The 15,680-nt window shown below is 35.2% G+C and overlaps 1 protein-coding gene across 2 annotated transcripts in view; it reads left to right on the forward strand.

Moving 5' to 3' along the window:
- Positions 1–14,929, forward strand: part of RAD50 (RAD50 double strand break repair protein) — a 40,569-nt gene extending 25,640 nt beyond the window's left edge. The window contains exons 16-26 of one of the 2 annotated variants that reach the window (XM_074960486.1): positions 78–204; positions 524–717; positions 1,130–1,240; positions 1,828–1,920; positions 2,000–2,113; positions 2,964–3,091; positions 4,477–4,701; positions 11,650–11,735; positions 12,270–12,412; positions 13,536–13,669; positions 14,505–14,929. In XM_074960486.1, the coding sequence (XP_074816587.1) occupies positions 78–204; positions 524–717; positions 1,130–1,240; positions 1,828–1,920; positions 2,000–2,113; positions 2,964–3,091; positions 4,477–4,701; positions 11,650–11,735; positions 12,270–12,412; positions 13,536–13,669; positions 14,505–14,691 (1,542 nt within the window). In that variant the 3' untranslated portion in view covers positions 14,692–14,929. The remainder of the gene's footprint in view (positions 1–77; positions 205–523; positions 718–1,129; positions 1,241–1,827; positions 1,921–1,999; positions 2,114–2,963; positions 3,092–4,476; positions 4,702–11,649; positions 11,736–12,269; positions 12,413–13,535; positions 13,670–14,504) is intronic. The other variant, XM_074960487.1, reaches the window with a different exon arrangement.
- Positions 14,930–15,680: the final 751 nt, after the last annotated feature.

Consider the following 15,680-nt stretch of genomic DNA (forward strand, 5'->3'; position numbering starts at 1 on the left):
AAGATTGTTTTCTTAAAGTTACTAAATACAGCAGTCAACAGTACAAAAATCTTAACGTTTTTTCCTGTTATTTTCAGACTGATCTAAGGGATGTTGAACGAAAAATTGCCCAGCAGGCCAATAAGCTGCAAGGGGTAGACTTAGGTCGAACTGTTATACAAGTAAGCCAGGAAAAACAAGAAAAAAAACACCTGTGGGATACAGGTAAATCATAGAATTAAACCGTTAGTTTCCTAGCCACTATGCATTTTGAATATTGAAAGTAACTTTTTAAAACTCTGTATTTTAAAGTATATGCTTATTTATATTTTTAATGTTTTAAAGCAATAGTTGATTATTTAAGATCTTTTAATGAAATCTTATGTCAGGCATACTGCTTCTCATTTTTCATTGGAATGTTTTGTGTGTTATGATCTGTCATCTGATACTAAGAGTAAGATTTCAGTTAGTGCAGAGTAAAAGGTGTTTTGGTTAATGTAAGGTTGATTAAATGTGGGGTTTTTTTAAATTTATTTTTCTACAGTTACTGGTAAAATTGAGTTAAATCAAAAACTTAAACAGGACCAGCAGACTCAGATCCAGCAGCTAAAGAGTACAGTGAATGAACTTAAAGCAGAGAAGCTACAAATTTCCAGTAATATGCAGCGTCGACAACAACTGGAAGATCAGACTGTAGAATTGTCCACTGGGGTTCAGTCTTTGTACAGAGAGATCAAAGTAAGAAAATCCAATAGTAATTTATTTACTTTTGCGGAAATACTGTTAAATATTTAATTTAACTGGGGTACGCTAGGATTAACTTTGTCCTATTTTAACATTATCAGTTATCATGGAAATTAAGGTTTTTTTTTTTAAATTTGTCATCTTTATTTTGCCACCATATAAATTTGGGGACCTATAGCACTTGCTTTATCGGCATATTCACAATTTCATTAACCCTGAAAAAATAAACATACTTCCTTAAAAAAACATTCCAGGTCACAGAAAAACCAGGTCTGTTCACATTCATGCATGGTTTTTTTTTTTTCACAATTTTAGAAGCAATAACATGAAACAATCTCTAAGGCATTGAGAAGATAAGGATGGATTTCTAATGGAAATTAAGCATCTTGGCCTTTTTTCCCCCCAGGAGGCGAAGGATCAGCTATTTCCTTTGGAAGCAACTTTAGAAAAACTTCAGCGGGAGAGAGTAGATCTAATCAACAAAAAGAACACAAGTAACAAAATAACACAAGAGAAGGTTAGACTACTTATCACATGTTAGTAAAATATATTTTGCTTGTTGGGATAGTAGAAATTCAGTCAATTAAAATTACACACTCTTTTAGACGAAGGTGCAGGGCCTTTGTCATCAGGAAGTTTGCCTTGTTGAGAATTGTGGTGGATTTACATAGTAGAAGATTAATGTGAAGCAACCTATTAGATGTGTGAGATTGTTTAGAATTTATATTGGTACTCATTGCCAAAGCACCTGGCTACTTTACAATTCTGACAACAATTAATTAAAAATCAATAAAATGTAGTAATATAATAAATAGCCTTGTTAGGGGAAAAAAGCTCTGTGTAACAACAGTCAGTAAAAATAATTATGCATCAATCTGCTAGAAAATATAACATTTTAATGTGTTTTGAAAAATATGTTAATGTGAGAGAAACTGGATTATACTTGGCTTTTAAAAACTAAATGGTTTCACAGCAAAGTAAACTTTAGCTATGATAATGATCTGCACTTTGAAAATGTTCTGTACTTAAAGTTTATACAGTTCTGTGAAGTATATATATTTCTTAGACCTAAACCTATATTTCATTAGATACTTTTCTCCACAGATAAATGAGATCAAAGAGAAAGTTAAAAATATCCATGATTATGTGAAAGAAATTGAGAAATATATTCAGGGAGGAAAAGAAGACTATAAAAAGGTAATTTTATAATAAAGAGAATAAAAATACTCTTAAACTTTATTTTTTGTTAAACTAACAAAATTTCCTATTTGTGTAGCAAAAAGAGTCTGAACTTGATGAAGTAAAAACTCAACTAGCTGACTGTGAGAAACAGAAAGAAAAAATAAATAAAGAAATGGGAACAATTAGACAAGACATTGATACTCAGAAGGTAGGTTCCGACTCATCTTGGTTTATGATAGAGCATATACTGAATGGTTAGGCCTTGATCTTGTAGGTGGGTCCAGGCAGGTGGTCCCTAGCACCTAGGCAGAACTGCAGTGACTCAGGAGTGACCTTCGCTGGCACAAGGGTCTTCCCACATAGATCAATTTGCCTGATCAGGACCTTAGTGAGAATAATTACCATGTATCAGCCCAAAAAATTGCAAGATTTACACATTCTAAAGTAGATGCATTCTTGAAAAGCGGGGTCTGTAATGTTCAGTTTACGTGGTAGTCCAAAAGTGTTAAGTATATAGTGTAATTAACAGCCTACATTTTCAGAAGTGACTAGTAATTTTGTGTCTAGAGCCTTCTGAGTAGGAGGGCCCTTTAAGGATACCCAGAAATCAAGGCATCAGAAGCAACTAGTCACTCTTGAACATGTTTATTAGCTTGTACCTGTGCTCTTTCAATACTTGAAATTCTTTGATGGTGTATTTAACAAATACTACGTATATTCTCAAGCATGAGATTGGATTTATCCCATTTTTTCCACTATGCTATGTGTTTAATCAGAATAAAGTATTATTGTGATACCTAAATTTTATTTATTTGCAAGCAAAAATCCCACTGGCATGTCTGATATTTTATTATTAATATTCATTGTAATGCCTAAAGGCATTTTGAGGCATACATGGTTCATGGAAAATTTCATCTCCGATGACTTATCTGTCCAGAGCCATTGATTAAAATAATCAAAAGCTTTCATTTAGTTGTGGAAAGTTATGTTTTTTGTAAAAACATGGAATTTGAAAAATGCATTAATCTGTTAAACCGCTTGACTTTATTTGACTTTAGATCCAGGAAAGATGGCTAGAGGATAACCTTACATTAAGAAAAAGAAATGAAGAGCTAAAAGAAGTTGAAGAAGAACGAAAGCAAAATTTGAAGGAGATGGGGGAAATGAAAGTTCCACAGCTGAAAAAGTAGGGGTATCTTATCTTTTTTTTAAAAAAATAACATCTTAAATGTTAAGCGGGCATTTTCAAGAAGTTGATCACATCTTAACAGAGAATTGTTTCATGGACAACCTTTCCTCCCCTCACACAGACCACTTCCCCTCCAAGTTCATGCTTGCGTAAAATCCCTGTGTCAACTATAGCATAAGCTAATTGCTTAAATTAAAAAGTGGTGCTAATTAAAAGTACATTAAATATTTTCCTGTCTTTTTGTGTGTCATTTAGTAGTGGGAATTAAGAGGAAGGCCAGCAAATTTTTGTTATTTTAATCAGCAAATATTCCAGAAACCATAGTTTTGAGGACTGCTGCTTTACAAAATCTCCAAAGGTCCAATCCTACAAACACTTCTTACATGAGTGAAGTTACACACGTGCATAAGTCCATTTGATGTTGGTGGGACTCCTCATACGAGTAGTCACTCACGTGTGTTTGCAGGATCTAACCCCAATGTAATCATATATACTTTGTGACTACTGTGGCAACCAATCCTGCAAGTAGCATTTCAGATAGAATTATAAAATAACAATACCACCACTTTTATATAACACGTCTAATACAGCTTAATATTTTATGAGCAGTGCATCTTTTCCGATAGTTTTGTAATATGAAATTTAAAATGTCACGTATGATTGTCTCATTTTAAAAAATGTAGCTAGGGAGAGTATCTTTGCCCTCTTTCTTGTTGCTGCACATTGAATGGTTTCAATGATTTTTCCATTATAATTCCAATCAATGGGTGGGGAATTAATTCACTTCTCCAGACAAGTATATCTTGTCTTCATGTCTTTTTTTCATGCTCAATCCTGCTTGCATTAAAGCCAATGGCAGATCTTCCATTGATTTCAGCAATTTTGGTATTAATCCCTTGGGATTGTGTATTCTTTGGGGCAGTAGCTATTTTTTATATTTGTTAGTACAGTGCCAAATGCAGTATTGGCACCTAACAAATTATCAAAATAATAATCTTGTTGCTGAGCAGCAGCATGAATAATTAGGTCCATAATGTCAGACTAGTTATTTTATATATTTCTAGCATTCCAGCCTCCAACATTGGTCATTTGTTTTCTCTAACTAGATAGTGGCTTTAAATTTATTCTGTAAACAAATTTTATCAAAAATGTTTTCTCACTTTTTGCCAATATTAAATGTACTTCCATAGTACGCTTCCAACTTTCAGACCAATAAATATACTTTAGGCCTGGTGGATTAATTTCTAGTACTTAAGTTTGTATACAAAATGTTACTTTCTGGCATAAATAGGGAAGTAGGGCTGTTTTTTAAAGACTTCTTTGTATATGAAGCCTTAAATGCAGAACACATAATATACCTCGATTCCTCTCTTACTTGACAGCGAACGACAACGTCTGGAGGAGAAAATAGAGGATTTGAAAAGAAATCACAGTTTGGCATTAGGTCGGCAGCATGGATTTGAGGAAGAGATCATTCGGTTTAAGAAAGAGCTTCGAGAATCTCAGTTCAAAGATGCTGAGGAAAAGTACAGAGAAATGATGATTGTTATGAGAACAACAGAGCTGGTAAACAGGGACCTAGACATGTACTACAAGGCACTTGATAAGTGAGTATTTTAATATGATGACACTCCCTAAACGTTTAGAGACTGTTTTACACTTAGAAACATAACACACCTCTCTCATGAGCCTAAAACTAAAATAATTTTTGAAATGCAATATTATCTTTTGCAGTGCAAACTATGCCACTAAAGCTGACTTATCATGTGTAGCTATTGGGGAAAAAAAAGTCTGATCAATATTCTTTTCTCCCGAGATGTAATTTTAAAAAGACATTGTCAAGCCCAAGGTTGACTGGGTCAAAATTGGTTAGGTTTTGATCAAAGCAAATTCTTCAATTTAATAAAAATAAATTATTCATATAGTACACTTAGGAACAACAGTGTATAACAAACCATTGGTGAACACAACAGGAAAGGGAAGAGTTTTGGTATGGAAACAGCTTTCAATTTCAAGCTTTCTAGGATAAATTCAAAATAGTGAGTAAATTAATTCTTAAAAATTCTTGACATTCTTGAAAAATACCATGATTCTTTCCCTGATATAAAATCAGTTATTTAAGTTTAAAGTTCCTATAGAAATATGAGGTATTTCTTTTTAAATGGTTCTATAATATTTATCCTGAAAACTTGCAACCGGAACTTCTTTATAGCTAGAAGATAGGATGAAGACAGCTGCATTTTCTTAAAACAAATTTTATTAATGAAGAAAATAATTCAGCACATTGCACAAGATTGGAACCATTAAAATGTCCCCAGAAATTAAGGTATATCTGTCATCATGTCATCCACTCCATTTTCATGTATGCAATCCAGCTGAACCAGTTAAGTCATAACAAAGTTGTCTTCCTAACCCTCTCAGACCCATTTCATTCCCAGTTCTTTAGAGAAACTCTTTGGGTCTGGATGTACATGTTAGGAGGTATGGGAGAAGATTCATATCATTATATTCATTCACTGGACAGTTTTGCTGAACCTAAACGATAAATACGGGATCATTCTGTTGGCCTTTTGTGTAGAACTCTCTCCATGCTATGAAACCCACGTTCATGGGGCTCCCCAGGGAAGCTAAAGGCAGAGGTAACCCAGGCAGCACTGTTCCCTAGCAGCAGAGTTGTCTGGGAACCAGAGGAGGATCCAAAGGTGGTGTGGAAACACAGGGTCTCCATGCAGATTGTCCTGTTCTCCTATAGATCCTTTCCCACATAAAGGAATTTTTTAGGAAACTGTATAAGGAGAGTCGCACAGAATTTTCATTTTCTTATCACTCCCTCTGATCATTGGCACGCCTCACACTGTTTTTTTTATGGGGGGAATGGGGAGGGAGTAAACTTTCGACTCAATAAAGATACACAAGGTATAACTGTGTTATGGATAATCAGGGATTTCTTTCTGCAGTTTTTCTCTCATTTAGCCCCAAAAGACAAAAAGTCAAAAGTAACAGTTATGAGCACGGTGGAATTTGGTTATCACACCCATTTTTTCCTCTTCTTTTCTATATAAGTTCTTGTACTACCTTCATTACCATAGTATCTTAGTACCTTCTAGTCACGCACTAAGCAATATGATTAGCATTTGTCACAAGTGCTTTGCTCTCTCTAACTCTGTCTCATACCAAGTGGAGAATTGTGTGTGCAGTGTAGTGTTTTGACTTGGAGGGGTTTGAGGGTTTTTTAATGTACGTGCTGTGTTTTCTGTTAGAGAAGAAAAGATTGAACAAGTGCTACTTAGAGTAGAGTGTGGTGAGGTTTGTGATGGTCCTTACTTCCTGTGGGAGTCCTTACGTCCTGTCATTCAAGTCTCAGATTGACCTCCTCAAGAAAGACTTTTCTCTTGCACAGAAGATCTTTCTCTTGTGGTAGAAAGCTCCATTGTCCCCAAGAAGCAGAACTGTTGATCGCAGTCTTCGTTCCAAAGCTTTAGTTGATCTTTTTGATACGCTCAGCTGGCCTAGGCTATTGAGCACCTTGCAGATAAGGATTGAGAAGTTGGTGTTGATATTCGATGGGAAACCAGCATAGAGAGTGGAGAACAGGTTACATGTGCTTGTGGTAGCCCATACTCCTGAAGAGATGTGATGAAGCATTCTGTACTAGTTGGAGTTTCCTAAGGGCTTATGGCTTCATGCCCAGGGCCTATGTTAAATGAATGTAAAGATAAAGCAAGCTGTTGGGGACTGTTTTTCCTCCATAATTTTTTTTTTAAAAGCAATAAACTAGTTTTCCTTTCTACTGGGCTTACAATTTTTCATCAGTAAAGGTATTCTACATGTTTGTTTTACAATGGAATTTAAACTACAACAAATATTCTTTAGTGTCTTCTGTATTTTACAAAGATTTAGAGAGACAGAGAGCACAGTTTGGGGCTAATATTATGCTACTTAACATATTATAGTAAATTATCACAATTATATTAGTCTTTTATGGATGCACTGCAGATGTATAAAGGTTAGTCCTCCATTGATAATGACTTAACCGGAGATGGTTATATATTGTGATGAACAAGAATTAAAATTTAAATTTATTACAGTTGTATTCAGTACATATTACCTCGTGTTTTTTCTGCGGTGTTCAAAAGTTGATTTTCAGTGAAAGTATACTTTCTTTACATGTAAATTTTTTCAGAATATGAAATTAGTGTAATAGAAGTAATTTTATTACTACAAAAATTAATTTCAGTTAAAGATTTGTTAATATTCCACTATAAGCCTCTCCAAAATTCATTAAATAGTGAATGTTGAAATTTAGTGTGCAACCTTGCACACTAAATTTTTACCTTGCAACCTAAATGGACGTGCTCTCCAGGAATTCCCCTGCAGGTTTCCCTTTTAGAGTTCAGAACTCACTTGCATAGTATAGATTCTATTGTGTGTCTGTTTAAGGCAATACAGGAAATCCAGTCATGTAATTTCAAGAAAAAACAGATAAGCATCACTTATTGGTAATCTACAATAATCAGTGAGAAGAAATGTTGCCTCTAATGGTCAGAGTTTGAAATCTCTACATGTAGGCTGGGAAGGTTTTGTGTGCACTTCTGTGTTCTCAAGGTTTCGCTGTAAGATTTTACATAGTTTTATTGTTTTGAAATTTGAAGATTGGTAATAAATATTGATGAGTAACAAATTCCTAAGTCCTTGAGAATGTTTTGAAGTTTTTTTCCTACATTCATGCTTAGCAATTCCTATTAATGGCATTGGGAATTTTGTATATCCCAACAAGAGGTAGAGAATGTTTCTGTTGATGGGCAGGTGGGAAAAATAGTTTTTTAAAATAGTACATTTTATTGCCCCAGTTTAAAAAAAGGAAAAAAGAAACATTCATGCAAATGACGTGAGCCAGCAATCTACTTCTATTTCCATGTTCTTATCTGATATTATAGCAAAGCACCAGGTTGAGCACTGCTTTCTGTTTAAAGGTCAACTCAAAAAATGCATCTTTCCTTCAGTGCTTACTTCTTACAGGTCTTTGGTTCAATGTCAAAAAAAGAAATGATTCAACATAAAAAACATATGTTTGATATTATTAGGTGGGGGATTCAAATGAAATATAGGATTAATAAAGTTCTTATGTCAGTTTTACTACTGTAGAACAAGGTGGGTGGAATTTATTAGTAGAATTAAGCATTTCCAAATGACTGAAACAGTATTCTTGGTAGAGCCAGAAGGGAGGAAAGAGTCCTCTGCACTCTGTAATCAAGAAGATACTACTCTATCTCCCCTCAATACCTGCTACCTGCAAAGCCCAACATATTATTGACTTGACTTCTTGACTGCAGAGTGAGTGCCTGAGTTGACTTTTGAAGCCTAACCCCTTCAAAATAATAAAGGGGCAAAAATTTTTCTTTTTCTAGCTAAAAGGGAGAAAAAGAGCACACATTTCTATATACATGTCAACCAAAGACCCAAGTTTATTTTTTATCCTTTTTGACTATTAATACAAAAAGCCTTCCCACCATAAGAATGATGCTCACTAATCTGATGTTCCCTTCCACCGAATAAACTCCTACCAACAATAATAATAAAAAGGAAACTACTAATATTTAAAAAACCAAAGGAAAAAACCCATCCACCTACCCCAAGCAGAGGTTTTGCCTTGAAAAGGGAAACATGTCAGAGATTACATTAAATCTGCTATTGACTTCGCTTTTGCCATTGGTTTTACTTTGTAGGTACTCAGATACTATGCTGATGGGCAACAGTATATAACACCAAGATAGATAGATACTCGCAAAATCTCTGAAATTACTTCAGGTTTTAAAATACACTATAAGACAAGACAAAGATAAGAACAAATAAATAATAGTGTGAATTAAGAAATCCTTGACAGAAAAGATTGTTGTTTGGTCAAAAGAGTTGCCACAGGGAAGTATTGCACTATAACTTTTCTCTGTGAGGAAAATTATTAGAATTTATAAGGGACTGTACCTTAAAAATGCTGTTTAGTTTAGGGGACGGTTCAGTGCTCTGGGAGCCAAAAGATCAGGAGTTCAGATCTCACCTCTTCCATTCCCTGCTATTTAAATATCTGGGCATTTCATAGCCTTACTAATAACATCAGACTAGATTATCATAATGGTCCAACATGGCCTTAAAATTTATGAATGTATGAAACATATATCTAAATTGAACCTCTGTTTTTTTTTTTAAAAAAATGTTCTGCCAAGCTTTGCTTCTCCATCCTTATGAGATAGAAACCAAAACAATCAAATATCTGTCCAGTTTTAAATATTTTTCTTGGCCCTCTAACATTAGTGATTTTCCAGTCTTGTCCAAAAGAATGAGAATTTGTCAAAATAAAAGGAGATGACTGAGTTAAAAAAATTTTCTTCTATTGCAACCATGTTTTCATTTTTATTTTAATTTGCATGTTTTTATCGTTTTTAATATACACTTCGGCTGGGCAAAGAGGCAGGGATGGTGAACCATCATGTGTTGGTATAGGGTTGCTTGCTCATTCCACTGTAGTCAGTGCCTACGAGTTTGCCTAGTGACTGATCCATAATTTTAAACTCTACAGTGCATACTGAATGTAGCCCAAGCTTCAGATGTTCTTTGATTGTGGTATGTTATATGATGTCCATTAGTCTCTTGCCAGATCTTGTTCACTTCTAAAAGGATTTTATTTTATTTGTGTTTTTAAAAATGAAGGCATATTTGTGCTTTTAAATTTGATAAAGATGGACATTTTTAGTGAAGGAAGACAAAATTATTACAAGGTTCACTTGCAAGACTGACAGATCCCTAAATGTGACTTAAAATACCGTTCTGTTTGCACATGGTGTCATTCCCCACTCTGCTAGTCTGCTTCATTTTTGTATACAGGCAAGCTGTATACAATAAATATCTGAGTGCTTCAAAAGTAGGACTTTGGTAAATTTCAGTACCTGCAATAAATGGATAGAATGGGGCAGGAGGTATAACGACATGTATATGCACACTCTGTCACATGCATATATATATATGTGTGCCTGCGAAGCAAGACATGGCTGAGAAGTCTTTCTGGGATTTTTTAAGCCCACCATCCTTGATGATATCCCTTTGCCTTCCTGTTGTGCCTAAGTATTGGTTGGTTTGCAAATCAGTGCATAAGAATTACCTGTGTGCTTCAATATTTAGAAATACTGATTGAGATTTTCAAAGTCTAGGATACTTAGCCACACATCTCTGTTCATTTTAAATGAATAGCTAAATTCCCTGCATTTCTTTGAAAATCTGAACCATTTTGTAGAATCAGTCATAAAGGTGAAAGGCAGTGCTATTTTTTTTCTGTACTGTCAACATTCTGTTCCTTTCATTAAAAAAGTAAATAAAAACTAAATGTTAGCAACATACTAAAAGAACAAAAGAGTTTGTCTGTTTAATAAAATTGTAATTAGCACCATCCTTTTAAAAAATTACCCCTCTAAGAATCTGAGCTGTAGACATGGTATGTCTGCCAGAATGACAGACATCAAGCACTGTAACCAAAAGGGAATGCAACTAGAAATTTAGAATAGAAAGTTTCTTTCAGATCTCTGTTTATGATAGTTGTGATCTCATTTTTCTGAAGGAGAAACCAAAAAAGACCAATTCTGCAAACATGTATGCACTTGAGTAACTTCATATATTGAACTCAGTGAGGGTACTTACATATGTAAAGATAGTCACCAGCATAAGAGTTTCCAGGGTCAGGGCCTAAGTCTATATAGCTCATAACTTTCGGAATCTTAAACAGGTGTCATTTTTGTGAAAGTTAACTGAGATTTTTTTTAAAATGTGGTGCACCCATAACTTTGAATTTATTTTTGCCACTTTAACGCTAACCATAACTTACTAACCCTAATGTAACTTAATCACAGTTGCTTTGTAGTCACTGCAGGTTTGGGGAACCTTTAATTTTTTTGGTAAAGATTTGAAATGTAGATTTTACGTGTGAATTATGATTATATTACAAGTTGTTAGTAGTCCTGTTCTTCAGTGAATGAATGCACATGTAAGAGTTTGCCTACATGGGAAGTTACTGCACTTCAAGTGAGGATGTCAAGCTACAGTATTACTAGTTTGCCATGTGGTACCATCTCATGTGAACACAGCCACAGTGCAGTAAAAGTCCCAGAATGTGGTGGCTTAATGTACTGCTGCGTGGCAAGCTGATGCGCTGTAGATTCACATCCTGGATTGCCAGGCAGTAAATTGCCATGTAGACAAGCCCTAAGAAGAGCAGACAAACAATTTTGCTTCCATTGCTCCAACATCTCTCAAGATGAAAATATATTAACATTAAAAAATAAGAGGTTGCGTAAGAGAGGGAATATTTACTTGTTTGTAATGTATTTATTGTATAGATATTTCTGCTACACTCACGACTATAAATTACTATTTTAAAGAGCATTTGAGTACCAACTATTTGCTTAGAAGACATAGAAGGAAAAGTGGTTCTTGCTCCAAGGAGCTTGCAGTCAGCCGCAGTGCACAGTTACACCCAAAGCAAATGGACTGTTTTTTTCACCCTTTCTTAGAGCAATAATGACATTTCACAGCATGAAAATGGAAGAAATCAACAAAATCATTCGTGATCTTTGGCGAAGCACCTACAGAGGGCAAGGTACGTACATTATTTTTTGTAGTTTTAGTTTATCGATATCAGTCTTCAGGTGCTGTCTAGTAGGTATAGAATGTTCTATAATAAAAACTGTGTACTCAAAATATAAAAAGCTAAGATATCAAAATAGAGAAGGTGCCATTCTTCAGAATCTGCATCTGTCCCCCTTTAGACTTTGAGCAGATTGTAGTAGTAATAAAGAATTATGTGGTTAACCATGGTTTGGTTTAATCGGAAGTAATTCATTCTCTTCACATATTTTCCAAAGTTCAGACATCCTTCCAAAGAAAAAACTTGTGCCGGTTAAGCATGCTTCTTTAGTTTTGCCTGTTTGTATAAATTAACCTGCTAATGTCAAAGATTCATCTGATGGCACGAGTGTTCTGAATATTCTTTGTATAATTATATTGCCTACAGTAACACTCTCTCTCCTTTCCCAACTCTGTTTAACTATTGTACATTTTACCACCTCACTGTCTCAATCCATTGTTTTAAAACATGTTTTTATAATGAAATTGCATTTTCTTCCCATATTAGATATCGAATATATAGAAATTCGTTCTGATGCAGATGAAAATGTTTCAGCATCTGATAAAAGGAGGAGCTACAATTATAGAGTAGTCATGATAAAAGGAGATACTGCTTTGGACATGCGAGGGAGATGCAGTGCTGGGCAAAAGGTATATTACGGCATTTTATTTAAATGCACATTCGAGGGACAAGAAGTCTGTGGGAGGTTTGGATGTTTGGGAGAATAGGCGTATTCTGGATCTTTAGAAGTGAAGATAAGGAAAGGGGAAAAAATGGCCCAAAATTAAAATGAGTGATTCAAAATATGTCTAGCTGCTCCATGGCACTCATGCATTGACAGGATATTCTATGAAAAGATGCATACAGTTATCAAGCTAGTGCGGGGAATGCCCTCAAATTAATCTCTTGCTGAAAGCAATTCTGTCCCTTTTTTTTTTTTAATAAAAATTCCACATGTTACGTTTTGAGGAAAATCTAAGACTTTTGCCAGACAGCAGTGTAAAGATAAAACTAAAAATACTGTTGCAGTAGCCTAGGATGTTCCATGAGAGCCCTTTGTAAATGAGTGGAACGTGTTCATTTGTTTTTCTCCTTAGACATTTTCTGAGAACTAGTTCATCAGGAAATATGCCTACATCTGTGGTCACTGGAAAGCATCATTTAGTAGAGTATACCCCTGCTACAATTCCCATTATGTGTTTATAATTTTTACTTGGTCATAAGGTCACATGAGAACCTAATCAATCAGGTTTAGTAACATAGTATCAGCCTGAGTAGTGGCAATTCAAGTGTCTCAACTTCAGAAAAATAATTCAGTGGTTCAGTTGTCCAAAAAGGGGCCAGGTCCACTAAGATATACAAACAGATCTCAACCATCCAGTGTCAAAAGGTGTGAGAATGGATCAAAATAAGTGTAATCACCTAATTCAAGACTGTATCTTAATGCATTCTTACATACACATGGAATTAAGTTTCCTGAGATATACTTAATTCTGTTATTTCCTAAGTTTTAAGTACTCCACTTTCCAACCTTCACAACATTCTTTTAGCATAGCTTTTTTGAATTAATTTAGATTTAGATTAGAATTTTTTCATTTTGTTCTGTCTGTTAACAGTGAATGAATCTGTTAATGGACATTTACAAACATCTGGCTTGTTGTCTTTTAACTCTAAGGCCTGCTGCTGGTTTTTCTTGGTGTTATAAATTGAACAGTTATGTACATCAGTGCTTTCTAATAACATGCTGAAGAGTGAGTTTTTATTTTCTTTCAGGTGCTTGCTTCCCTCATTATTCGTCTTGCTCTGGCAGAAACATTCTGTCTCAACTGTGGCATTCTTGCACTGGATGAACCTACCACCAATCTTGATCGAGAGAACATTGAGTCTCTTGCACATGCTCTGGTGGAGTAAGTGACTTCAGCTTTCATTGGGAGTCTTTTGGGATGGATATCTTCTGAGTTTTAATAGACTTGAGCAAGGTGGATTCTTTGTTATAAATAGATTTGGTTTTACACTACTGTGTCTTCATTGACCTATAGAGTTTTAAGTAAGAACAGAATCAGGTCCAGCATTTGCAGTAGTTTTGCCACTGGTTAGAATTTTTTTTTTTTTTTTTAAATCTTGCCCAATGGCTTGCTAATTCTGTACACCTCTTACCATATTTTGGGCAGGAAAAGCTTTAGATTCCTGCTTCTTTCTTTGGAAGAGAAGAGAAGAATTGTATCAGTTTTCTTTCATTTTACACATAGCCAAGAAATAACATGACCGTTAGCTGTTAGGTTGTTTGACAGTTTATGCTCCTTGTCTTGGTGCATCCACATTAGGGCTACCACAGGAACAGTGAAGAGCTTTTTAGTCATGCAGTTAATATGGGTCACAGCTCTTTATTATTTTATCTTTGCTAAGAGTTCACTACATCCTTGATACTCAGAGCCTAAGATTATGAACTGTGAAGCATTTTACTAATGGGCAACTTCATTAGATGACAGGAGGAGAGCCTGCATTTGTTTCCAATAGATTCCTGTTTTTGCCCAAATCGTTAATCACATTTTCTTATATATGAAAAATTAAATTAAAAATGAAGAGATAATAATTAGGATGATACCTTTTTTATTGAATACAGTATTGATTAGAATATTGCATTAATGTTGTTTTAGAGTTTTTTATTTTGTGTATTTGCAAGTTATGTAAAGTTAGTATGCAACTTCCTTAAAAGTGTCCTAAACTTCAACTCTTTCATAGGATAATAAAAAGCCGCTCGCAACAGCGCAACTTTCAGCTTCTTGTCATAACACATGATGAAGATTTTGTGGAGCTTTTGGGCCGTTCTGAATATGTGGAGAAATTCTACAGGATAAAAAAGAACATTGACCAATGTTCTGAGATTGTGAAGTGCAGTATCAGTTCCTTAGGTTCCTATGTTCATTAGAACTTTGAAGTAATTTTGTATTGTAGGATGACTCAGTAACACAGCAAAAGTTAAGTTACTGGATATGAAGAAAGGAACTATATTTTCTGACACTGAAAAAAAATATAGCTTAATGTTTAAATTCTAGTTAAGTAGTGTCAAACTATTGTACTGTTAAACTCTGCATCTTTAAAAAAATCTAAAATATACACATTTCTGTGCTTGTTTTAAATGTAGATACAAAAATATGGAGGATTTTGAATTATTACAAAATGCTTAGAAAGCACTATAAATGTACCTGGTGCTTTAAAAATATAAATAAAGGCATGTTCTTCAAGTATGTGTCAGCATGGATTCCTCCGTAGGTGCGCATGTCTCATGCATGCAAGGTCAGATTCTTTTGAATAGCAGTGTCTTTTAGGGCTGTGTACGTGCCCTGTGCCGCATAAAGGGCGGAGTGTCCCACCATCCCTCAATTCCTTCTAACTGCCTATGATAGCAAGATGGAACCCAGCAAGTCTCCAATTTTCTACTTTTCAGAGCTTCAAAGTTGTCTTTTTTCAGTTAAATTGCTGAAGAAAATTTATCTTCACCCTTCTTCCATGTTTTCTTTGATTGGATGTCCCCCATTCCTCCCCAAAAGGAGGGACGGGCGGATGGACACACCCACCTACCCACCCTTAAATAGGAGGGCAAGATACTGTATGCCAACATGGTTGACACTAAACCATCAGAGTTCAAATCCTGCCCATCCTGTGATGGACTCATCCCTGCTCAGTCATTGATACAACCTGTGACTCTTCTGCCTGGAGAGAGCCATATCCTGGACAGGTGTTTCGTGTGCAGGTTGTTTTTCTCCAGAACCTTCACATCAGGGACATTCAAGTCAAGTTACACGTGCTCAAGGAACCAATGTGGGCATGCTTGAGCAGTTGTCCGCTTCAGACCCAAAGTAAATGTCAACCAAGGTGGAACCAAAAGAGCAGATTGGCAGAGGCCCTGGGGGTTTT

The sequence above is a fragment of the Natator depressus genome, chromosome 8 (genome assembly GCF_965152275.1).
Source record: "Natator depressus isolate rNatDep1 chromosome 8, rNatDep2.hap1, whole genome shotgun sequence".
In the NCBI taxonomy this organism is placed as follows: domain Eukaryota; kingdom Metazoa; phylum Chordata; order Testudines; family Cheloniidae; genus Natator; species Natator depressus.